At 41.1% G+C, this 26,334-nt stretch overlaps 1 protein-coding gene across 1 annotated transcript in view; it reads right to left on the reverse strand.

The window, feature by feature from the left end:
* Positions 1 to 26,334, reverse strand: part of emilin1 (elastin microfibril interfacer 1) — a gene marked incomplete at its 3' end in the record, with an annotated part of 56,217 nt that overhangs the window by 24,869 nt on the left and 5,014 nt on the right. The window contains 1 exon segment of the mRNA XM_062968796.1: positions 2,266 to 2,391. Within this exon segment, the coding sequence (XP_062824866.1) occupies positions 2,266 to 2,391 (126 nt within the window).

Genomic DNA, 26,334 nt, shown 5'->3' on the forward strand with positions numbered 1-26,334 from the left:
CTGACGTTTCGCCCACATCTATGGCAAGCATCCTCAGAGGTTGTGAGGTCCTGGTTCTTCACCCTCTTTTCTCAGCAGCAAACAGGCCTCAAAATAGAAAGGCCTCTCTGAGTACACACAGCTCTCTAGCAGTACTCAGTCAGCACTGAAAAAACATGTCCAAACTGGTTCTGCAGCAGCAGAACAGAAACAGTATCAAATCAATCCCCAGTCCTGGTTCTTCTCCCTCTTTTCTCAGCAGCAAACAGGCCTCAAAATAGCAAGGCCTCTCTGAGTACACACAGCTCTCTAGCAGTACTCAGTCAGCACTGAAAAAACATGTCCAAACTGGTTCTGCAGCAGCAGAACAGAAACAGTATCAAATCAATCCCCAGTCCTGGTTCTTCTCCCTCTTTTCTCAGCAGCAAACAGGCCTCAAAATAGCAAGGCCTCTCTGAATATACACTGCTCTCTAGCAGTACTCAGCCAGCACTGAAAAAACTTGTCCAAGCTGGTTCTGCAGCAGCAGAACAGAAACAGTATCAAAATCAATCCCCAGATCTTTGCAGGCTCAGCCAATCGGCTTCATGCACTGCATTTTCCAGTTAACACGCACAGCACAGGGACTTTGCAAACCATGACAGAAGGGACCCTCTGGCACAGGCATGGGCCAACTTCGGCCCTACCAGCTGTTAGGAATTGTGGGAATTGAAGTCCAAAACACCTGGAAGGAGCACCGAAGTTGGCCTGTGCGTGTTCTGGGAGCCTTTGCCCCGCAATCCCTGGGAGGCCCATCAGGGGGCGCCCCTTGCTTTCCCATGCGCTTCTTCTCCTGTGAGCATGGCTTCCCCCAAAGATGGTCTGGGAGGGAGCCCGGCAGCAGCCACAGGCATCTGGCCCTCCATTGTGTTGTATTCAAACAAGGCTCTACAGCTCCTTCCCAAGCTTCTCTTCTCCAAGCACAACACCCAGTGCTCCCTCCACTTTCATCACTTCAGTTGCCCATCTCTGCACCCCTTCCAGATTGTCCTTAAGTCAGAATCACCTTATCACATTGAGATATATAAGCACCCCACTTGCCTCATTTCCAACAGACCTCTAAACAAACCTCTGAGCTTGCCTGCCACAGATGCAGGTGAAACATCAGGAGAGAATGCCGTTGGCACATGGCCATACAGCCCCAAAAACTCAGAGCAACCTACTATTTTTATTTACTTTTGCAAGTCTGACCCTCAACTGGTACAGTAGAGTCTCACTTATCCAAGTCTCGCTTATCCAAGCCTCTGGATTATCCAAGCCATTTTTGTAGTCAATGTTTTCAATACATCGTGATATTTTGGTGCTAAATTTGTAAATATAGTAATTACAACATTTGTAAAATCATAATCTAATTTGATGTTTAATAGGCTTTTCCTTAATCCCTCCTTATTTTCCAACATATTCGCTTATCCAAGGTTTTGCCGGCCCGTTTAGCTTGGATAAGTGAGACTCTACTGTAGTTTGATTTCACATGGGCCTATTTTTAGGTTTGGACAAATCGTTTGCTGAAAACAAGTTCGGTTTCTCTTCATTTTGGTGATGCAGGAACCTATCCTAGTCTTTGAATGTTATTTTATTTTATTTATTTACAGTATTTATATCCCGCCCTTTCTTCTCACCCCGAAGGGGACTCAGGGCGGATCACAATGTACACATACATGGCAAACATTCAATGCCATTAGACATATGAAATACAGACACAGACACAGAGGCCATTTAACATTTTCCAGCTTCCGGCTTCATAAGGGTGTGCTCGATTCCGGCCACAGGGGGAGCTGCCGCTTTGCCATCCACTGTGACACCGAGTCCTTGATGGAGTACTTCCTCATTCTTTCTGCATGCTGCTGGACGTTTTTATGGTGTCGTAGATTATCTAAATTAGCCTCCCCTGCATAAAGCGGTACCTAAATTTCCTCCTCGAGAGATGCAACTGTCTTTCGGGTTGCTTAGGTCAACCACAAGCTAGGCTATTAATTTTCTGCCTCTGGCACCAAATGCTCTGTTAAAGAGTAATGCTGTGGGACACATTTACCTTGCTAATTGAGATATATCTGTACTCTCTTTTTAACATGTGTAAATAAAGCAAATATTGGAAACTAGCAGGGGGGGAGACTCCTAGGTCCCTTTCCCTTGGACTGCTTCCAATACACCCTGAAGTTCATTTCCTCTTCCTAAGTGTCGAAGGACAGCACCCCCCCCCCCCCCAATCCTTGTTTATTTGAGGGTCTCATAGGGCTGTATACTCACGCCAGGACCCGAGAGCATTGCAGCTGCCCCCAGGCGCACGGCTGGTAGTCCGGCTTCACGTAGGTGTCAACGCCGTCCTCCACCACGCAGCTCACACTTCGCGACACAACGTAGGCACACCAGTTCCTGTAATGAGAGAGTATACGGGTCAGATAGTGTCCAGACAGGCAATACATTTTGGAAACGATGGAAAAGAGAATATCTGCCTCTACTTCAAAGAAGATCCAAGTGGGAGCAAGTCCAAGAGAACCTTCGCATAGGTGATATAGTTTTGATGAAGGAAAAGGACATGCCTAGAAGGAAGTGGCCATTGGCGGTAATAACCCAGGTGATTCCAGGTGGAGACCATCAGGTACGCAAGGTAAGAGTGAAGACTACAAAGACAACAGGATCCAGAATCTTAGAGAGGCCGATCACAGACCTTGTATTGCTGTTTCACAGGAACGAACCCATAAACTAGCATGACCGTAATCTGCATTAGATTAGTTAATAGTTGATATTTTGTATTAGGGTTGTATTAGGGTTGATAAGGGGTAAAACTTATTGATAAGTTTTAGGTGGGGAGTGTCATGCCACAAGGATTCTAAAGCGGCGGAGCTTAGCCTTGGCTCCTGCCAGCCTGAAATGGCAGTTATTTTTTTTCAGTTAGATTTTGTCAGTTGGTGAAGCACTGGAAAGAAGTGTAGGAGGCAAAAGGGATCACAGAAATTCACGTCACATCGGAACTGTATTCAAATTAGATTAAAAAGCCATAGATTACAACAATAGAGAAAGTCATGTCAACATTGTATTGAAGTCACCTCAAAGATACAAAGAATCCAGTCATAACAAGACTTTATACTCTGTGGCAATATCTATCCAGAACTGCATAGACTTAAAGATTTCTTTCCTCACAATAGACTTCATAGTGGCAACAAGAGGAAAGGAGATCCATTTTGTCTATTAATAAAATATTTTGTTTCAACAAATACAGTCTCCGATCTGTCCTTCATGCTATGGTTCCTTCCAGGTCATTTAGTTAAGCATGGAGGCAGAACAGGCACCCACCATCCCTTTGTCCTGCTTCTCCACCCCACATAGCCAAAGAGCAGAAATAATTAAAAAGCGCAGATTTTAATAATATACTAGCTTGCGTACTCAGTATTGCTTAGATTATTTGAAAAATTTTAATTGTACCAAATGCATAAGGTTGTGGATTTACTACAGCTGACATCATGCCAGGTTAACCCTCAGAAACTCCATCAGTACTTAAAGTTTATGTTGGGCAATCTGAAAGCCTTCACTTGGGTGGTGGGAAGTATGGTGTTTGTGGAGGGCATTGGCAAGGCTCTTGGACATATCTTTCGAGTTGCTTAGGTCAACAATCATTTTTAATGATTGGGTGCTCAATCTGATCCGGGATGGCTTCAAACTCATGACCTCTCAGTCATTCACGATTTATTGCATCTGGCTACGAACCAGCTGCGCCACAATTCTTATACCAATTCTCCTTTAGGTCGAATGCATATGTATATATTTCCCATTTGGAACGAATGTCCTGTGTTCGATGCCCATTTTATCATGCAGTCTTTCACTGTTTCCATTTCTGTTGACCATTGTAATAATATCTTATGTATCTTAGTAATTTCTTTCTTTTCCATTTGAGCTATTTCGTCCCAAATAGATTCCTTTTCCATAATAAAGTACGGATGGCCAGAGAGGAATCTTTTTAAATCCCACCTCTGACACCGATTGCAGAGTTGTGGAGGAGTTTCTATTAATTAATTATATTTATATCTGACTATATCCGCTGCCACCAATATAAAGATGTTTTTATTTAAAAGCTGCCACCAAATGTCAATGTCTTTATAATGTTGCCACCAAATTACAAAGGAGATCATCAATTCTTGCCACCACTATAGGAATACATTGCCACTAGCTACTTAGAGAGGAGACTTTTATTTTTCTTCTTTCTTCTTTCTTCTTTATGTGTGTATATATAGACTGAGATGTTTGAGAGAACAATAACAAGTTTATTCAGGCACAGCTTAATAGTTACAATAACTTTTCTTCTTGTTTGAGGCACGTTACTGAACAGTTGCAAAACTATATTGAGGTGTTCCAAACTTCTTAAAACGTCAGTTCTTTCTCCACTAACGGACTACCTTAAAATAAGCCACCAAACTTATTTTAAACTGACTCAAATAAGCTCTTGAGCCTCCCTGATCCCCTCAACTGAGAATCGGACTTCCCTCTACCTTATCAGGGCACAGACTACCTAAAATAAGTCACCAAACTTATTTTAGAATTGACTCAAAATCCCACATTTGAGCCACCCTGATCCTCCAACTGAGCATCAGACTTCCCTGTACCTTATCAGGGCACAGACTACCTAAAATAAGTCACCAAACTTATTTTAGAATTGACTCAAAATCCCACATTTGAGCCACCCTGATCCTCCAACTGAGAATCGGACTTCCCTGTACCTTATCAGGGCACAGACTACCTAAAATAAGTCACCAAACTTATTTTAGAATTGACTCAAAATCCCACATTTGAGCCACCCTGATCCTCCAACTGAGAATCGGACTTCCCTGTGGTTCGCTGACCACAGACGCTGACTGACTGACTGACCGACTGAGTTTTCCCTCCAAATTCTGCTCTCTCCTCAGCCAACCCAGTTGGCTCCGCCACCCTCTCCATGGCAACCACTCATGAGAGCAGAGCAACTGAAATACCAACCCTTTTCAAAACACAGTTAAACATGGTTTTTAAAACGCAATTAAACATGACATCTGTAAACTAAAATGCATACTTCTTTACACCGCGAAACAGCGAATCCGCGAAAAGTGAACCCTGAAGTAGTGAGGGAACACTGTAACGCTGTCAAAGCAGGAGGAGAAAATGTTTCAAATGTTGTTACAGAGTGACAATCCCAAACTGTACCAGGGATGCGGTTCAGAAAGCAAAACCCAAGGATAACCAAGGAAGAGCGTCCAGAGAGAGAAGGGGCCTTTTCACGGCTGTGCTCGCCCTCCGCGCCTGAGGCCTGGACAACATCTCATGACCCAGGAACCCAAGTCTGAGACAATCCCTCCTGCTCTCTCTCAATCTCTCTCTCACACACAGAGGGAGTTCGGAATGAATTATGATGTTTATTCATTATGCCTATTTATACTCTCGAGGCTGTTACTCAGATCAGGAGGGCTTGGGTTGTGCTTTCCTGCGAAACAGAAGGGGGTTGGGCTGGATGGCCTCTGGGGCCCCCTCCCAGCTCTGTGCTTCTAGGGCAGGGAGGTACCGCGTGGCAATTGTGGTCTCCAAGATGCCGCTGGCCTCTTTCCAAAGGGAGATCATGCCTGCCCATGAGAAGCCTCGCTTTTTCGCTCTCTCTTGCAACGTGGCCAGACGGAGCCTGGTGCAGTGTCTCCTGGAAAAGGCCACGTCAACGGTCAGTCTGAGGAGGTTCGGAGTCATATAAACACAGAGTTGGAAGAGACCCAAAGGGACATCCAGTCCAGCCCTATTCTTTCTGCCATGCAGGAAAAGCACCATCAATACCCCCCTAACAGATGGCCATACAAAATGCAAAGGACACGGCCATTTGCTGCCACCAAATTATATTATGTATTTCTTTGCTGACACCAAATTAATACATAAGTACTTTTGCTGCCACTAGTTATAACATGTATGTGCTACCGCTCTCTACAGCTAGAGACCCAAAGATGGGTTTAATAAGCAGACTGGCCCCCTCTTTTAATGTTGGTCAGGAAGACACACAAATACTTAAAGTGAAGTAAAAGGGAAATAAGATATTTATTTGTGCTTGAACAGAAAAGTTGTGCATTGGTTTCAATAAAATAGCAGGCTTTGCTTCAACAGTGAATGGTTCATATACTGGAGTTTTTTTTAAAAAAAACATTGTTCCCTCACAAAGGAATATTAACAGGCTTTTCAAACTTTAGAGACTTCTTCCCAGAGGCTCCAAACTCAAGCACTCTCAACCCTTAGAGGCTCACTACACTTTTTAGCACTTCTCCCTGAAGGCGAATTACTTTTTCCTCAAAGAGGTTTCTCTCAAACAGTTCCCAAAAACCTTCCTTTCTTCCTCCATAAAATTTACATCCTAGTTCTACAAACTCCAAACCGTATCTCACGAACTCTGGCTGAATAGCTCCAACTGTCTCTTTGGCTCCACCCACCTCCAGTTGCTAAGCAACTCACTCCAATTTTACCAGCCAATCAGGCTGCACTTCCTGACATGAAGCTGCCTGATGACTCCTCCCCCTTATTGGCTTAGCTTTTCCAAGCAAGGCCTTGAACTGCCATACACACCCACCCTGCAAGGTAGGCTAATCTGTTACACAAAGCTCCAAAGAGAGAGACTCTGAGGCAGAGAGTTCCTCTGTTGAACAGCTCTCGTATGGAGTTCTTCCTCATGTTCAATGAAATCTCCTTTCCTGTCATTTGAACCCATTGCTCTGAGTCCTAAGGCACTTCCAGACAGCACCAAATCACGGGTTTTAGTGAGAGGCAAAGAATCCCGGGAATTCAGAAAAGATCCACATACAGACCTGTTGGTCCCGGGATTTCTGCCTGCATCATCCCCACTTGATGTTTTGTTGTGGAATTTAGAGGATCCCAAGATGGCCACAGCAGATATCTGCCAGAAACTTCAGCAATTTTTTTAAAAAACCTCAAAATAATAATAATAATAATAATAATAATAATAATAATAATAGGTAAAGGTAAAAGTTTCCCCTGACGTTAAGTCCAGTCATGTCTGACTCTGGGGGTTGGTGCTCATCTCCATTTCTAAGCTGAAGAGCCAGCGTTGTCCATAGACACCTCCAAGGTCATGTGGCCAGAATGACTGCATGGCGCGCCATTACCTTCCTGCCGGAGCGGTACCTATTTATCTACTCACATTGGCATGTTTTCGAACTGCTAGGTTGGCAGAAGCTGGAGCTAACAGCAGGCGCTCACTCCGTTCCCGGGATTTGAACCTGGGACCTTTTGGTCTGCAAGTTCAGCAGCTCAGCGCTTTAACACACTGAGCCACTGGGGTTCTTTAAAACAGAAATAAGATATTTATTTGTGCTTGAACAGAAAAGTTGTGCATTGGTTTCAATAAAACAACAGGCTTTGCTTCAACAGTGAATGGTTCATAAACTGGAGGGTTTTTTTAAAAAAACTATTGTTCCCTCACAAAGGAATATTAACAGGCTTTTCAAACCTTAGAGACCTCTTCCCAGAGGCTCCAAACTCAAGCACTCTCAACCCTTAGAGGCTCACTACACTTTTTAGCACTTCTCCCTGAAGGCGAATTACTTTTTCCTCAAAGAGGTTTCTCTCAAACAGTTCCCAAAAACCTTCCTTTCTTCCTCCTTAAAATTTACATCCTAGTTCTACAAACACCAAACCCTATCTCAGGAACTCTCTGACTTAATAGATCCAACTGTCTCTTTAGCTCCACCCACCTCCAGTTGCTAAGCAACACCCTCCAATTTTACCAGCCAATCAAGCTGCACTTCCTCACTTGAAGCTGCCTGATGACTCCTCCCCCTTATTGGCTTAGCTTTTCCAAGCAAGGCCTTGAACTGCCTTACACAACAACCCTGAAAGGTAGGCTAATCTGTTACACAAAGCTCCAAAGAGAGAGACTCTGAAGCAGAGAGTTCCCCTGCTGAACAGCTTTCATATGGAGTTCTTCCTCATATTCAATGGAATATCCTTTTCTGTCATTTGAACCCATTGCTCTGATTCCTAAGGCGCTTCCAGACAACACAAAATTGCGGATTTTCACGAGGGGCAAAAAATCCCAGGACTTCAGAAGAGATCCACATACAGACCTGTTCGTCCATCATCAACACTTGATGTTTTGTTGTGGGACCTAGAGGCTCCCAAGATGGCCACCACAGGACGTCCCCAGAAACTTCAGCGATTTTTTTTAAAAAAACTCTCAAGATGATGATGATGATGATTATTATTATTATTATTGAAGGAAAAGCTGATAAGGAGAAGACCTGGCTCTGGCTCACGAATGGGACCCTGAAGAAGGAGACAGAAGGCCTGATCCTTGCAGCCCAGGAGCAAGACATCAGGACAAAGGCCATTGATAATAATAATAATAATAATAATAATAATAATAATAATAATAATAATAGAAGACCTGACTATGGCTCACGAATGGGACCCTGAAGAAGGAGACAGAAGGCCTGATCCTTGCAGCCCAGGAGCAAGCCATCAGGACAAAGGCAAATAATAATAATAATAATAATAATAATAATAATAATAATAATAATAATAGAAGACCTGGCTGTGGCTCACGAATGGGACCCTGAAGAAGGAGACAGAAGGCCTGATCCTTGCAGCCCAGGAGCAAGCCATCAGAACAAAGGCAATTAATAATAATAATAATAATAATAATAATAATAATAATAATAGAAGACCTGGCTGTGGCTCACGAATGGGACCCTGAAGAAGGAGACAGAAGGCCTGATCCTTGCAGCCCAGGAGCAAGCCATCAGAACAAAGGCAATTAATAATAATAATAATAACAATAATAATAATAATAATAGAAGACCTGGCTGTGGCTCACGAATGGGACCCTGAAGAAGGAGACAGAAGGCCTGATCCTTGCAGCCCAGGAGCAAGACATCAGAACAAAGGCAATTAATAATAATAATAATAATAATAATAATAATAATAATAATAATAATAGAAGACCTGGCTCTGGCTCACGAATGGGACCCTGAAGAAGGAGACAGAAGGCCTGATCCTTGCAGCCCAGGAGCAAGACATCAGAACAAAGGCAATTAATAATAATAATAATAATAATAATAATAATAATAATAGAAGACCTGGCTCTGGCTCACGAATGGGACCCTGAAGAAGGAGACAGAAGGCCTGATCCTTGCAGCCCAGGAGCAAGACATCAGAACAAAGGCAATTAATAATAATAATAATAATAATAATAATAATAGAAGACCTGGCTCTGGCTCACGAATGGGACCCTGAAGAAGGAGACAGAAGGCCTGATCCTTGCAGCCCAGGAGCAAGACATCAGAACAAAGGCAATTAATAATAATAATAATAATAATAATAATAATAATAATAATAATAGAAGACCTGGCTGTGGCTCACGAATGGGACCCTGAAGAAGGAGACAGAAGGCCTGATCCTTGCAGCCCAGGAGCAAGACATCAGAACAAAGGCAATTCAGGCCAAGATCTAAAAATCAGCTGATGACCCAAAATGCAAATTGTGCAAGGAAACCGACGAAACCATGGATCATATCCTCAGCTGCTGTAAGAAAATCGCACAGACAGACTACAAACAGAGGCACAACTATGTGGCCCAAATGATTCATTGGAACTTATGCCTCAAGTACCACCTCCCAGCAGCAAAGAACTGGTGGGATCACAAACCTGCAAAAGTATTGGAAAATGAGCACGCAAAGATACTGTGGGACTTCCGAATCCAGACTGACAAAGTTCTGGAACACAACACACCAGACATCACAGTTGTGGAAAAGAAAAAGGTTTGGATCATTGATGTCGCCATCCCAGGTGGCAGTCACATTGACGAAAAACAACAGGAAAAACTCAGCCGCTATCAGGACCTCAAGATTGAACTTCAAAGACTCTGGCAGAAACCAGTGCAGGTGGTCCCGGTGGTGATGGGCACACTGGGTGCCGTGCCAAAAGATCTCAGCCGGCATTTGGAAACAAGAGACATTGACAAAATCATGATCTGCCAACTGCAAAAGGCCACCCGACTGGGATCTGCACGCATCATCCGAAAATACATCACACAGTCCTAGACACTTGGGAAGTGTTCGACTTGTGGTTTTGCGAAACGAAATCCAGCATGTCTATCTTGTTTGCTGTGTCATACAATAATAATAATAATAATAATAATAATAATAATAATAATAATAATACATCACACAGTCCTAGACACTTGGGAAGTGTTCGACTTGTGGTTTTGCGAAACGAAATCCAGCATGTCTATCTTGTTTGCTGTGTCATACAATAATAATAATAATAATAATAATAATAATAATAATAATAATAATACATCACACAGTCCTAGACACTTGGGAAGTGTTCGACTTGTGATTTTGTGATACGAAATCCAGCATGTCTATCTTGTTTGCTGTGTCATACAATAATAATAATAATAATAATAATACATCACACAATCCTAGACACTTGGGAAGTGTTCGACTTGTGATTTTGTGATATGAAATCCAGCATATCTATCTTGTTTGCTGTGTCATACAATAATAATAATAATAATAATAATAATAATAATAATAATAATAATAATAATAATAATACATCACACAGTCCTAGACACTTGGGAAGTGTTTGACTTGTGATTTTGTGATACGAAATCCAGCATATCTATCTTGTTTGCTGTGTCATACAATAAAATAATAATAATAATAATAATAATAATAATAATAATAATTGTAATAATTATAATTTATTTATATTTCCTCAAGGAACTCAGAGCGGTTTACAACATAGCAGGAAACCATACAACAACTTAAAACCATACAACAAATAAATATAATACAATAATGAATATAAGTACACAAGACATACAATCACTCAATTAGCAAATCACCACAAAAGTTCGATTCTTTGTCCTGGCCAGAGAAACTTTGCCCTCGGCGTGTTTAATGATTTCCTGGCCCACAAATAAAGTTTGTAAGGTAGGACCACTTGTGCCCAAGTCAGCATGACACCATCAAACAGGAACACACACTTTCAAGCCAGGAACAGAACTTTGTCATTATTGACACTTTAGAGGCTGCCTACCTGGCCATCTGTCCAGACAGATTTGGCTGTGTAGTTGTGGCATGGAAGCACAGGTTGCTGTTTCCCGGTTTGAAAGTGTCTGCTCCTGTTTCATTGTGTACTACTTACTTTAGAAGTACTTGTTCCACTTCTGGAAGTTTATTTTTCTTCAGCAAACTTCATTAAACAGGTGAAGGACGAAGTTCCTTTTCCCAGGGCAAAGTTTTCGCCTTCTACTCAAGTGTCACCTTCTTTTTAGGAACCGACCCATCAGGAACAAACGTCTAAAACCCGGGAACAAACCCAGATAAATAATCCCGTGTTTTCCGATTGCAGGGACATACAGACATTCTGCAGGAAAAACAGACCCAGCTCTTTAAGCACTTTATCCATTAGGCTTACAATAGACATTCCTTGAATTTTGGCCCAGTTTGCTCTTATTTAATCCTTGTTCTGTTTGTAAATTATGTTCTACTATGCCACTTTTACTATATTATTAGGTGTATAATTGTGCTTTTATTTTTACAGTAGAGTCTCACTTATCCAACACTCGCTTATCCAACATTCTGGATTATCTAACGCATTTTTGGAGTCAATGTATTCAATATATCGTGATATTTTGGTGCTAAATTCATAAATACAGTAATTACTACATAGCATTACTGCGTATTGAACTACTTTTTCTGCCAAATTTGTAGTCTAGCATGATGTTTTGGTGCTTCATTTGTAAAATCATAACCTAATTTGATGTTTAATAGGCTTTTCTTTAATGCCTCCTTATTATCCAACATATTCGCTTATCCAACATTCTATCGGCCCGTTTATGTTGGATAAGTGAGACTCTACTGTATTTAATTCTTACTTGTTGATGATGTGTGTTATGTATGTATTTTATTTTGTTTATTGTAATTATCTGGGCTTGGCCACATGTTAGCCGCCCCGAGTCCCTTCAGGTAGATGGAGGTGGGGTATTATTATTATCATCATCATCATCATTATCATCATGCTGCTCCTCAGAAGTTTTTCAGGCCTTGGATCGGTTTAGTTGCCTTTTGCAAAGATGTCAGGCAGGAGGAGAAATCTTTTTTAAAAATCGCCACTGCTGACACCGATTGCAGAGATGTGGAGGAGTTCCTATTAATTATTTATATTTATACTAGCTGTGCCCGGCCACGCGTTGCTGTGGCAAAGTGGTGGTGGTATTGGTTAAAAATTGTTGTGTAATTTTTATTTGACGTTATTTGCAATTTTTTATTAATTTTATTGTAAGTTATATTTTTATTTATTATATTTTATTGTTTTCTTGTATTATTTTTAGTTATTTTCTGTTATTATAGTATTTTATTGTATTAATTTTTAGTGTTTTTTATTGTTTTTTATTGGGTTGCTAGGAGACCAGGTTGGAGGAGCTTAGCCTTCTAACTGGCAGCAATTGGATAAAAGCAATTATTCCTCTCTCTCTCAAATTAGGACTTTATTTTTCTTTTCTTTTTGTTGTATCAACCTAGAGGCATGGATGATGGGTTGTGTTGTCAAATTTCGAGGTTGGGGGGCCTGTAGTTTTGTTGTTTTGTGGGTCGCCATGATACCATCACTCTTTTATATATATAGATTATTGCTGCCACCAGTTATTAAAGATGTTTATTTACGCTGCCACCAGAAGTTAAGATGTTTATAATGCGGGCACCAGATGTCAAGGGGATAATCAATTCTTGCCACCACTACAGGAATACGTAGCCACTAGCTACTTAAAGAGGAGACTTTTAAATCTTTATTTTTCTTCCTTCTTGTTTATTCTTGATGAATATGTGTATATAAGACAGAGACTGAGATGTTTGAAGGAAGAACAATACGTTTATTCAGGCACAAGCTTAATGGTTACAATAACTTTTCTTCTTGTTTGAGGCACGTTACTGAACAGTTGCAAAACTATATTGAGGTGTTCCAAACTTCTTAAAACGTCAGTTCTTTCTCCACTAACAGACAACCTTAAAATAAGCCACCAAACTTATTTTAAATTGACTCGAAATGATCAATTGAGTCTCCCTGATTCTCCAACTGAGAATCAGTCTTCACTGTAATTCATCCGATTACAGACTACCTTAAAATAAGTCACCAAACTTATTTTATCCCTGATCCCCTAACTTAGGATCAGCCTTCCCTGAGCTTCAACAGAACCCACACACCCTTAAAATAAGTCACCAAACTTATTTTAAATTGACTCGAAATGATCAATTGAGTCTCCCTGATTCTCCAACTGAGAATCAGTCTTCACTGTAATTCATCCGATTACAGACTACCTTAAAATAAGTCACCAAACTTATTTTATCCCTGATCCCCTAACTTAGGATCAGCCTTCCCTGAGCTTCAACAGAACCCACACACCCTTAAAATAAGTCACCAAACTTATTTTAAATTGACTCGAAATGATCAATTGAGCCTCCCTGATTCTCCAACTGAGAATCAGTCTTCACTGTAATTCATCCGATTACAGACTACCTTAAAATAAGTCACCAAACTTATTTTATCCCTGATCCCCTAACTTAGGATCAGCCTTCCCTGAGCTTCAACAGAACCCACACACCCTTAAAATAAGTCACCAAACTTATTTTAAATTGACTCGAAATGATCAATTGAGTCTCCCTGATTCTCCAACTGAGAATCAGTCTTCACTGTAATTCATCCGATTACAGACTACCTTAAAATAAGTCACCAAACTTATTTTATCCCTGATCCCCTAACTTAGGATCAGCCTTCCCTGAGCTTCACCAGAACCCACACACCCTTAAAATAAGTCACCAAACTTATTTTAAATTGACTCGAAATGATCAATTGAGCCTCCCTGATTCTCCAACTGAGAATCAGTCTTCACTGTAATTCATCCGATTACAGACTACCTTAAAATAAGTCACCAAACTTATTTTATCCCTGATCCCCTAACTTAGGATCAGCCTTCCCTGAGCTTCACCAGAACCCACACACCCTTAAAATAAGTCACCAAACTTATTTTAAATTGACTCGAAATGATCAATTGAGCCTCCCTGATTCTCCAACTGAGAATCAGTCTTCACTGTAATTCATCCGATTACAAACTACCTTAAAATAAGTCACCAAACTTATTTTATCCCTGATCCCCTAACTTAGGATCAGCCTTCCCTGAGCTTCAACAGAACCCACACACCCTTAAAATAAGTCACCAAACTTATTTTAAATTGACTCGAAATGATCAATTGAGCCTCCCTGATTCTCCAACTGAGAATCAGTCTTCCCTGTAATTCATCCGATTACAGACTACCTTAAAATAAGTCACCAAACTTATTTTATCCCTGATCCCCTAACATAGGATCAGCCTTCCCTGAGCTTCAACAGAACCCACACACCCTTAAAATAAGTCACCAAACTTATTTTAAATTGACTCGAAATGATCAATTGAGTCTCCCTGATTCTCCAACTGAGAATCAGTCTTCACTGTAATTCATCCGATTACAGACTACCTTAAAATAAGTCACCAAACTTATTTTATCCCTGATCCCCTAACTTAGGATCAGCCTTCCCTGAGCTTCAACAGAACCCACACACCCTTAAAATAAGTCACCAAACTTATTTTAAATTGACTAAATGATCAATTGAGCCTCCCTGATTCTCCAACTGAGAATCAGTCTTCACTGTAATTCATCCGATTACAGACTACCTTAAAATAAGTCACCAAACTTATTTTATCCCTGATCCCCTAACTTAGGATCAGCCTTCCCTGAGCTTCACCAGAACCCACACACCCTTAAAATAAGTCACCAAACTTATTTTAAATTGACTCGAAATGATCAATTGAGCCTCCCTGATTCTCCAACTGAGAATCAGTCTTCCCTGTAATTCATCCGATTACAGACTACCTTAAAATAAGTCACCAAACTTATTTTATCCCTGATCCCCTAACTTAGGATCAGCCTTCCCTGAGCTTCACCAGAACCCACACACCCTTAAAATAAGTCACCAAACTTATTTTAAATTGACTAAATGATCAATTGAGCCTCCCTGATTCTCCAACTGAGAATCAGTCTTCACTGTAATTCATCCGATTACAGACTACCTTAAAATAAGTCACCAAACTTATTTTATCCCTGATCCCCTAACTTAGGATCAGCCTTCCCTGAGCTTCAACAGAACCCACACACCCTTAAAATAAGTCACCAAACTTATTTTAAATTGACTCAAAATGATCAATTGAGTCTTCCTGATTCTCCATCTGAGAATCAGTCTTCACTGTAATTCATCCGATTACAGACTACCTTAAAATAAGTCACCAAACTTATTTTATCCCTGATCCCCTAACTTAGGATCAGCCTTCCCTGAGCTTCACCAGAGCCCAGACTAAAATCAACCTTCTCTGTGGTTCTCTGACCACAGACTGACTGAGTTTTCCCTCCAAATTCTGCTCTCTCTTCAGCTAACCCAGTTGGCTCCGCCCCATTCTCCATGGCAACCAACTCATGGCGCAGAGTAACTGAAATATTAACCCTTTTTAAAACACAGTTAAACATGGCATCTGTAAATAAATAAAAAATCACACTTCGTTACACCCTTCCCCGGACACGTTTGTCCATCTTCACTCCAACTGTTGAGAAATGCTGGCACTTTGTCCTTTTATTTATTTATTTATTTATTTTATTTTATTTACAACATTTTTACCCCGCCTTTCTCACCCGAGGGGACTCAAGGCGGCTTACAACACCTGGCAAGATTCAATGCCAAACAATCAATGCCAATAAATCAATAATAAAATTAACAACACATTTAAAACCATTAACAGTAATCTGTAAAGTGCCCTGAAGCACTTTATAATTACACTAGCTATGCCTGGCCACGCGTTGCTGTGGCGTTGTCTGGTGGTGTTGGTGAGAACTTGTTGAGGCTGGATGGCCATCTGTCAGGAGTGGTTGGATTGTGTCCTCCTGCATGACATAAGGAAGTTGAACTGGATGATCCTTAGGGGTATCTGCTAACTTTAGGATATTATTATTATTATTATTATTGACACAACGACGTTGTATGACACAGCAAACAGAATAGATATGCTGGATTTCGTTTCACAAAATCACAAGTCAAACACTTCCCAAGTGTCTAGGACTGTGTTATTATTATTATTATTATTATTATTATTATTATTATTATTATTATTATTATTGAGAGGCTGGCTGGCCATCTGTTGGGAGTGTTTGAATTGTATTGTCCAATGGCAGAGTTGGGTTGGACTGGATGGCCTTTAGGGGTCTCTCCTAACTATCTGATTCTATGATTCGATTTGTATTATTACTGTGCAGATATTGGATGGCCATCTGTCAGGAGTGGTTGGATTGTGTCCTGCATGATATAAGGAAGTTGAACTGGATGATCCTTAGGGGTATCTGCTAACCTTAGGATTGTATTATTATTATTATTATTATTATTATTATTATTATTATTATTATTATTATTATTGAGAGGCTGGGTGGGCTGAGTAGGTTGCTAGGAGACCAAGTGGGCGGAGCTTAGCCTTCTAACTGGCAGCAATTGGATAAAAACAATTCTACCTCTCCCTCTAATTAGGACTTCATTTTTCTTTTCTTTTTGTTGTATGAACGTAGAGGCATGGATGAAAGGTTGTGCTGCCAAGTTTAGTGTTTCTGGGATGTGCAGTTTTGTTGTTTTGTCCTAGGCCGAAATTTCATTACCCTTTTATATATATTGATTTTTGCACTTTAGTTTTAATTGCCCCTCCACAATATCCCCCTCTAACAACCTGGTGGTCCATCTTATGCTATTTTAATTTTACTCATTTTATGCTCTAAATGAGTTTTTATGGTTAATGTATCGTTTTTGCATAATGTCGATTTTACTGTGTTTTTTCACTCATTGTATGTGTCTTAACTTGTTGTACTTTGTTTATTGCTTTTAGGACTTTGCCCCATTTTTCTTTTCCACAACTGTGCTGTCTGGTGTTTTGTGCTCCTTATCAGCTTTTCCTTCAATTTTGTCAAGGAACTTTCCATGCAGTGTTTTGTTGTGCCAGCTGTCAGCTCTAGTTTGTAGTGCGGTTTTCTTGTACTGGTTCTTTGTCTGCTGTGTTTTGAGGAGTTTCTGATTTTTGACTTCAATCAAAGCAGGTCCTTCACTTTGCTTGACATATTCTGCCAGGGCATGTTCTTCTTCTTTGACTGCTTGTTTTACTTGTAAGAGTCCTCTGCCCCTTGATCTTCTAGGCAGATATAGCCGGTCAACATCACTGCGAGGGTGCAGTGAGTGATGAATGGTCATGAGTTTTCTTGTTTTTCTGTCCAAACTGTCCAGTTCCGCCTGTGTCCAGTTTTTTTAATTATCATCATCATCATCATCATCCCTCCTGCATTGTGATGCCCAGGACTGGACACAGTATCATGCACTCATGGAGTTGGAAGGCATCCCAAGAGCAATGCAAACCAACCCACGAATGCACAATCAAAGCACTCCCGACAGATGGCCATTCAGTTCCCAGATGGAAGCAGATTCCACCGTCAAAGTGCTCCTACTCTCAAGAGGTTCTTCCTCCTGTTTGAGAATCTCCTTTCCTGCCATTTGCATCCTCGGCTCCATTGTGTCCCGGTCTCCAAAGCCATGGCTCCCAAACTTTGGGATGCAAAATCTGAATGCAGGTGAACTGCATTAAACTGGACAACATGGCAACATAGACTCATACAACCGAGTTCAAAGCAGTTAGTCTGAATTCTGAAACTGGATTACATGGCAGTGTAGACCCAGTCACAGAGGTCACAGATAGCTCAGGAATTCGAGTGCAAAACACCTGGAGGGCCACGTTTTGGGGAGTGCTAAAAGTGAGTGAACGGGCTGAAATTTGATTCGTAAGAACACTCTGAACACCAACAATGGACCTGGAACTCACTTGGCACGCACAACCCCTAAGACCAACACAAAATACTGGAGGCCTTTGGAGGGATTTATTGGAGTTGTAGTTCACCTATAACCAGAGAGGTCTTTGAAGGGATTTATAGGAGTTGTAGTTCACCTACTACACCCAGAACACCCTATGAACCCAGATGGATCTGGACCACACTTGGCATACATACCCGATATGCCCACATTTGAATACTGGTGGGTTTTCAGGAGAATTGGCCCGGACATTTTGGAGTTGTAAGTACTGGGATGTATAGTTCATCTGCAATCTAAGAGCACTCTGAACTCCACTCACAATGGACCTGGAACTAACTTGTCACACAGAACCCCCCTGAACAGGAAAAATTACTGGAGGTCTTGGGAGGGATTTATTGGAGTTGTAGTTCACCTACACTCAGAGCGCACTATGAACCCAAACAAGGATGGATCTGGACCAAACTTGGCATGCAGACCTGATAGGCCCACATTTGAATCTTGGTGGGTTTGGAGGGGAATTGGCCTGGGCATTTTGGAGTTGTAGGTACCGGGATGTATAGTTTGTTTATTTATGTATTTATTTACAGTATTTATATTCCGCCCTTCTTTCTCACCCCGAAGGGGACTCAGGGCGGATTACAATGAACACATATATGGCAAACATTCAATGCCAACAGACAAACAACATACATTAGACAGACTCAGAGGCATTTTTTTTAACATTTTTCCAGCTTCACGATTCCGGCCACAGGGGGAGCTGTTGCTTCACCGTCCAGTAGTGGCTGTACTTAATAATAATAATAATAATAATAATAATAATAATAATAATAATAATAATAATAATACTTTATTTTTCTATCCCGCCACCATCTCCCCGAAGGGACTCGGGGCGGCTAACATGAGGCCAAGCCCAAAACAAAAACAAAATATGACAAGTTAAAACCAGTATCAATAACTAAAAACAATATCAACATAGCAGTCAAATAAAATAAGCAAATAAAACATAGAATATAATATAAAATATAAAAAATCGCTTTTGAAAAGCACCGAGCTCATTATTCCAAAGGAGCTGCTCGATTCCTTCATTTTCCAAATGTAACTTTTGCATTGATACTGAAACAGTCTCAGGTCTAAAAAAAAATCAAATATCGCTTTCGAAAAGCACCGAGCTCATTATTCCAAAGGAGCTGCTCGATTCCTTCATTTTCCAAATGTAACTTTTGCATTGATACTGAAACAGTCTCAGGTCTAAAAAAAAATCAAATATCGCTTTCGAAAAGCACCGAGCTCATTATTCAAAAGGAGATGCTCAAGTCCTTCATTTTCCAAATATAACATTTGCATTGATACTGAAACAGTCTCACGTCTTTCTTTTGGAACCGATCAAAAGGCACAAAAAGATTATTTTTAAACAATGCAAACAGAGCTCCTTTTGGAACACTCAGAGTGCATCTACACTGCAGAATTAACACAGTTTGGCACCACTTCAGCTGCCATGGCTGGATGCTATGAAGCAATGGGAGTTTTACAAAGTCTTAATAATAATAATAATAATAATAATAATAATAATAATAATAATAATAATAATATGAAACCATTGATCATATCCTCAGCTGCTGTAAGAAAATTGCACAGACAGACTACAAACAGAGGCACAACTCTGTGGCCCAAATGATTCATTGGAACTTATGCCTCAAGTACCACCTGCCAGCAGCAAAGAACTACTTCCTCATTCCTTTCCTCGTGTTTTGCTGGCAGTTTTATGGTGTTGTAAATTAGCCTCCCGCATAAAGCGTCCCTAAATTTCCCTAATTGACAGGTGCAACTGTCTTTCGGGGCTGCATAGGTCAACAGCAAGCCGGGGCTATTAATGGTCGGAGGCTTAACCCGACCCGGGCTTCGAACTCATGACCTCTCGGTCAGTAGTGATTTATAGCAGCTGGTTACTAGCCAGATGCGCCACAGCCCGGCCCCAATAGTTCACCTAAGTATTGGGATATATAGTTCACCTGCAATCAAGGAGCAGTAGGAACTCCACCAAAGATGGAATTGGACCAAACTCGGCACACAGAGGCCCCATGACCAGCAAAAAATACTGGACGTCTTTGGTGAAACTTCACCTTGATTTGAGGGAGTTGTAGTTCACCTCCATCCAGACTGCACTATGAACCCAAACAAGGATGGATCTGGACCAAACTTGGCATGCATATCGGATATGCCGGAATTTGATGACTGGAGAGGTTTGGGGGGAACTGACTGTACTCTCTGGGAGTTGTAGTTCACCCACAACCAGGGAAACTGAGATATCCACCAATGATGGACCGGGTCCCAAATTGGCACATAGAACCCCCAGGACTAACTTGACCTAACTCGAGGGGAGTGACGCAACATTGTGGGAGTTATAGTTCACCCTACCCAAGATGAATCAGAGCAAACTTGACCAACATAACAAACTTCAAGTCCTGACGGAGCTTCTCGGAGTTCATTCCAAGCTGTGACTGGACATTGGCCGGAGGGGGCCCAGGAGGCAAAACAGAGAGACCTTTGATCAGGGAGGAGTGACCTGGCCGGAGAATGTTACGGTTCAGGTTAATCATTTGCAGAGTTGGCTGTTTTCGGACGGAAACGCTTCTTCCGGCTCATTTTGCAAGAAGCTGAGTTTCAGAAATAAGTCCTCATTCGGTCAAAGAGCAACAGGATGCCCTTCTGAGCAGGCACATCCTTTGGGGAGAAGGAAAAGCTCTCTGCACAGGCTCAGAAGATAACTTGCATTCCAGAATGGCAATGGGAAAATTCAATAGCCTTGGAGCTACACCATATAGACCAGGCATGGTCCAACTTGGGCCCTCTCACCCTGGATATCCTTTTTTTTAAAATTATTACCATCTGGCAGACGCTACAGGGTGACAAAGACAAGGACAAACAGGCTGAAGGATAGCTCTTATCCAATTTCCTCCCCTCTTTGGGAGAACTTGATCATTCCCGCAGCCATAAGAAAGCCCAGAGCATTCTTGGAGATCCATCTCACCCTGGATATCCTTTTTTAAAAAAAATATTACCATCTGGCAGACGCTACAGGGTGACAAAGACAAGGACAAAGAGGCTGAAAGACAGCTCTTATCCAATTTCCTCCCCTCTTTGGGAGAACTTGATCATTCCCGCAGCCATAAGAAATCCCTGAGCATTCTTGGGGATCCATCTCACCCTGGATATCCTTTTTTAAAAAAAATTATTACCATCTGGCAGATGCTACAGGGTGACAAAGACAAGGACAAAGAGGCTGAAAGACAGCTCTTATCCAATTTCCTCCCCTCTTTGGGAGAACTTGATCATTCCCGCAGCCATAAGAAATCCCTGAGCATTTTTGGGGATCCATCTCACCCTGGATATCCTTTCTTTTTAAAAAAAATTATTACCATCTGGCAGATGCTACAGGGTGACAAAGACAAGGACAAAGAGGCTGAAGGATAGCTCTTATCCAATTTCCTCCCCTCTTTGGGAGAACTTGATCATTCCCGCAGCCATAAGAAATCCCTGAGCATTCTTGGGGATCCATCTCACCCTGGATATCCTTTTTTTTAAAAAATTATTACCATCTGGCAGATGCTACAGGGTGACAAAGACAAGGACAAAGAGGCTGAAAGACAGCTCTTATCCAATTTCCTCCCCTCTTTGGGAGAACTTGATCATTCCCGCAGCCATAAGAAATCCCTGAGCATTCTTGGGGATCCATCTCACCCTGGATATCCTTTTTAAAAAAAAATTATTACCATCTGGCAGATGCTACAGGGTGACAAAGACAAGGACAAACAGGCTGAAAGACAGCTCTTATCCAATTTCCTCCCCTCTTTGGGAGAACTTGATCATTCCCGCAGCCATAAGAAATCCCTGAGCATTTTTGGGGATCCATCTCACCCTGGATATCCTTTTTTAAAAAAAATTATTACCATCTGGCAGATGCTACAGGGTGACAAAGACAAGGACAAACAGGCCGAAGGACAGCTTTTATACAAGAGCTGCAACTATATTGAACTCCAAAACACCTGAAGGGAGGGCCCAAGTTTGCCCATGCCTGCTCTAGGGAGTGTCCTAACCGACTACATCTGGGCATGGTTTGGTGCTACAGGGTGACAAAGACAAGGACAAACAGACTGAGTGACGGATTTTATCCAAGAGCTGTCACTATATTGAACCCCAAAACACCTGGAGGGAGGGCCCAAGTTTGCCCATGCCTGCTCTAGACTGCATCTGGGCATGGTTTGGTGCTACAGGGTGACAAAGACAAGGACAAACAGACTGAGTGACAGCTTTTATCCAAGAGCTGTCACTATATTGAACCCCAAAACACCTGGAGGGAGGGCCCAAGTTGGACCATGCCTGATACAGATGCCTCCCAAGGTTTTCTCTCCATATGTCAACACAATATATTTACCAAAACTACCGTATGTAGCTATCTAACCAGACACGGCAAAGCTTCCTTCTCCCTGCTTCTCGTTCTCCGCCGAGAGGCAGCTGGACTTTTTCAGCCGCTGTCACCTCCCCAAAAAGGGGCCCAAATCAAGATTAATTATAGACGCCGGAGAAGGACATAAACAGCACCAAAACCAGCCGAAGTGGATAGAAAGAGAGAAACTGGGAAACGTCTCTCCAGCTCAACTCTCCCTAGGAAAACTCCTAAAGTTTGGGAATGAGATGCCTTAGAAGCATCCTATCTGGCAGATAGGAATCCTCTGTTCAGAGTCGTTAGCTGCCCCTGATTGATTCCTGTCTGGAATTATTCTGTTTGCAGAGTTCTGCTCCTTATTTATGGTTTGTTAATACTGGAAGCCAGATTGTGTTCATTTTCATTGTCTGTTGGACAATAACTCTTGTCTGTTGGAGGCCAGTGTGAATGTTGTAATTAAGAGTCTCACTTATCCAACATAAATGGGCCAGCAGAACGTTGGATAAGTGAATATGTTGTATTATAAGGAGGGGTTAAGGAAAAGCCTATTAAACATCAAATTAGGTTATGATTTTACAAATTAAGCACCAAAACATTGTGTTATACAACAAATTTGACCCAAAAAAAGTAGTTCAATATGCAGTAATGCTAAATAGTAATTACTGTATTTACGAATTTAGCACCACAATATCACAGTGTATTGAAAACATTGACTACAAAAACGTGTTGGATAATCCAGAACGTTGGATAAGCGAGTGTTGGATAAGTGAGACTCTACTGTAATTACTCTCGAATTCTGTTTGCAGAGTTCTGCTCCTTATTTACGTTTTTTTAATACTGGGGAGCCAGATTGTGTTCATTTTCATTGTCTGTTGGACAATAACCCTTGTCTGTTGGAGGCCAGTGGGAATGTTGTAATTAATTACCTTGATTAGCATTGAATGGCCTTCCCAGCTTCACATCCTGGCCTGGGGGAATCCTTTGTTCAGAGGCGTTAGCTGCCCCTGATTGACTCCTGCCTGGAATTCTGTTTGCAGAGTTCTGCTCCTTATTTACGGTTTTTTAATACTGGGGAGTCAGATTGTGTTCATTTTCATTGTCTCTTGGACAATACAGTAGAGTCTCACTAATCCAAGCTAAACGGGCCGCCAGAAGCTTGGATAAGCTAATATCTTGGATAATAAGGAGGGATTAAGGAAAAAGCCTATTAAACATCAAATTAGGTTAAGATTTTACAAATGAAGCACCGAAACATCATGTTATACAACAAATTTGACAGAAAAAGTAGTTCAATATGCAGTAATGTTATGTTGTAAATAATGTATTTACGAATTTAGCAAACAATATATTGAAAACATTGACTACAAAAATGGCTTGGATAATCCAGAAGCTTGGATAAGCGAGGCTTGGATAAGTGAGACTCTACTGTAACTCTTGTCTGTTGGAGGCCAGTGTGAACGTTGTAATTAATTACCTTGATTAGCATTGTATGGCCTTCCCAGCTTCACATCCTGGCCTGGGGGGGAATCCTTTGTTCAGAGTCGTTAGCTGCCCCTGATTGATTCCTGTCTGGAATTCTTCTGTTTATTTATTGTTCTGATTTTGGAGGGTTTTTTTGTTGTTTTGTTCATTTTCATGGTTTACTCCTTTCTGTTGAAGTTGTCCACATGCTTGTGGATGTCAATGGCTTCCCTATGTAGTTTGAAATGATGGTTGTCGGAGTGGTTGACTCTGAACAAAGGATTCCCCCAGGCTAGGATGTGAGGCTGGGAAGGCCATTTAATGCTAACAAAGGTGATTACCGTATATACTCGAGTATAAGCCGACCCGAATATAAGATGAGGCACCTAATTTTACCACAAAAAAACTGGGAAAACATTGACTCCAGTATAAGCCGAGGGTGGTAAATTTCAGAAATAAAAATAGCTACCAGTAAAATTACATTAATTGAGGCATCAGTAGGTTAAATGTTTTTGAATATTTACATTAAGCTCACATTTAAGATAAGACTGTCCAACTCTGATCAAATCATTATTCTCATCTTCTTCAATGTAAATGTGCTTTTGTATCCTTTTAATAATAATAGAGTAAAATAACACATGTAATATAAATAATAATAATAATAATAATAAAATACAGGAAAATAATACATGTAATAACAAATAGAGTAAAATAGTAAATGTAATAATAATAAGATCAGAGTGAAATAATAAATGTAATAATAATAATAATAATAATAAAAATAGAGTAAAATAAATGTAATAGTAGCAACAATAATAGAGAAAAATAATAAATGCAATAATACCATTAATAATAGAGAAAAATAATAAATGTACCATATATTTTCGAGTATAAGCCGACCCAAATATAAGCCAACCAGGACCCTCACCCGAGTATAAGCCAAGGGGGGCTTTTTCAGTCTTAAAAAAAGGGCTGAAAAACTAGGCTTATATCATATCCAATCAAAACAGTAAAACACTGTGTGACCGTTACAACAGGGCCAGTAGCCTTGGGCCAAAAGTCAGAGCCAGTTTGTATTCAACTTCACATTAAGCCAACAAATACATCAGCTTAGATTAATTACAACCTTCACAGTGGCCTCCAACAGACAAGAGTTCTTTCCCCCACCCATGAACTTCCACAGCTATATATAAACCTTCCTTGCGTAGTTTCTCCATACCTCACAACCTCTGAGGATGCCTGCCATAGATGTGGGCGAAACGTCAGGAGAGAATGCTTCTGGAACATGGCCATACAGCCCAGAAACACACACAACAACCCTGTGATCCCGGCCATGAAAGCCTTCGACAACAGATAGGAAGGCGCTCCAAAGGGTCATTACTTCTGCCCAGTGAATCATGGATTGCCCTCTTTTCTCCCCTCTTTGGGAGAACTTGATCATTCCCGCAGCCATAAGAAAGCTCAAAGCATTCTTGGAGATCCATCTCACCCTGGATATCCTTTTTTAAAAAAAATTTACCATCTGGCAGGCGCTACAGGGTGACAAAGACAAGGACAAACAGACATAACTATACTGAACTCCAAAACACCTGGTTTGCCCATGCCTGTTTTAGAGAGTGTCCTAACCGACTGCATCTGCACATGGTCATCTCACCTTGGATATCATTTTTTTTAAAAAATTATCACCATCTGGCAGATGCTACAGGGTGACAAAGACAAGGACAAACAGGCTGAAGGATAGTTCTTATCCAATTTTCTCCCCTCTTTGGGAGAACTTGATCATTCCCGCAGCCATAAGAAAGCCCAGAGCATTACTGGAGATCCATCTCGCCCTGGATATCCTTTTTGAAAAAATTATTGCCACCTGGCAGATGCTACATGGTGACAAAGACAAGGACAAACAGGCTGAAGGATAGCTCTTATCCCATTTCCTCCCCTCTTTGGGAGAACTTGATCATTCCTGCAAGCATAAGAAATCCCAGATCATTCTTGGAGATCCATCTCACCCTGGATATCCTTTAAAAAAAAATTGCCATCTGGCAGATGCTACATGGTGACAAAGACAAGGACAAACAGGCTGAAGGATAGTTCTTATCCAATTTTCTCCCCTCTTTGGGAGAACTTGATCATAAATAAATAAATAAATAAATAAATATTAATTTAAAAAAATAATTATTATCTTCCGGCAGGCGCTACAGGGTGACAAAGACAAGGACATCGGCTGATTTTTCTATCTTGGCCTTAATTACATTTGTTCTGATGGCTTGCTCCTGGCCTTATTATTAAGCAAGGTAAGATGGCCATCTGTCGGGAAGGTTCGCATGGGGTCTTCCATCCCGGCAGAAGGGGGACTGGGCTGGATGGTCTTTAAGAATCCCTTCCAAATCTAGGATTCTGTGATTCTCTCACTCTTTGCCAGACTGAGGCTTTTCAGAACTTTCAACTCCCACCATTCCTAACAGCCTCAGGCCCCTT

The sequence above is a fragment of the Anolis carolinensis genome, chromosome 1, assembly GCF_035594765.1.
Source record: "Anolis carolinensis isolate JA03-04 chromosome 1, rAnoCar3.1.pri, whole genome shotgun sequence".
In the NCBI taxonomy this organism is placed as follows: domain Eukaryota; kingdom Metazoa; phylum Chordata; class Lepidosauria; order Squamata; family Dactyloidae; genus Anolis; species Anolis carolinensis.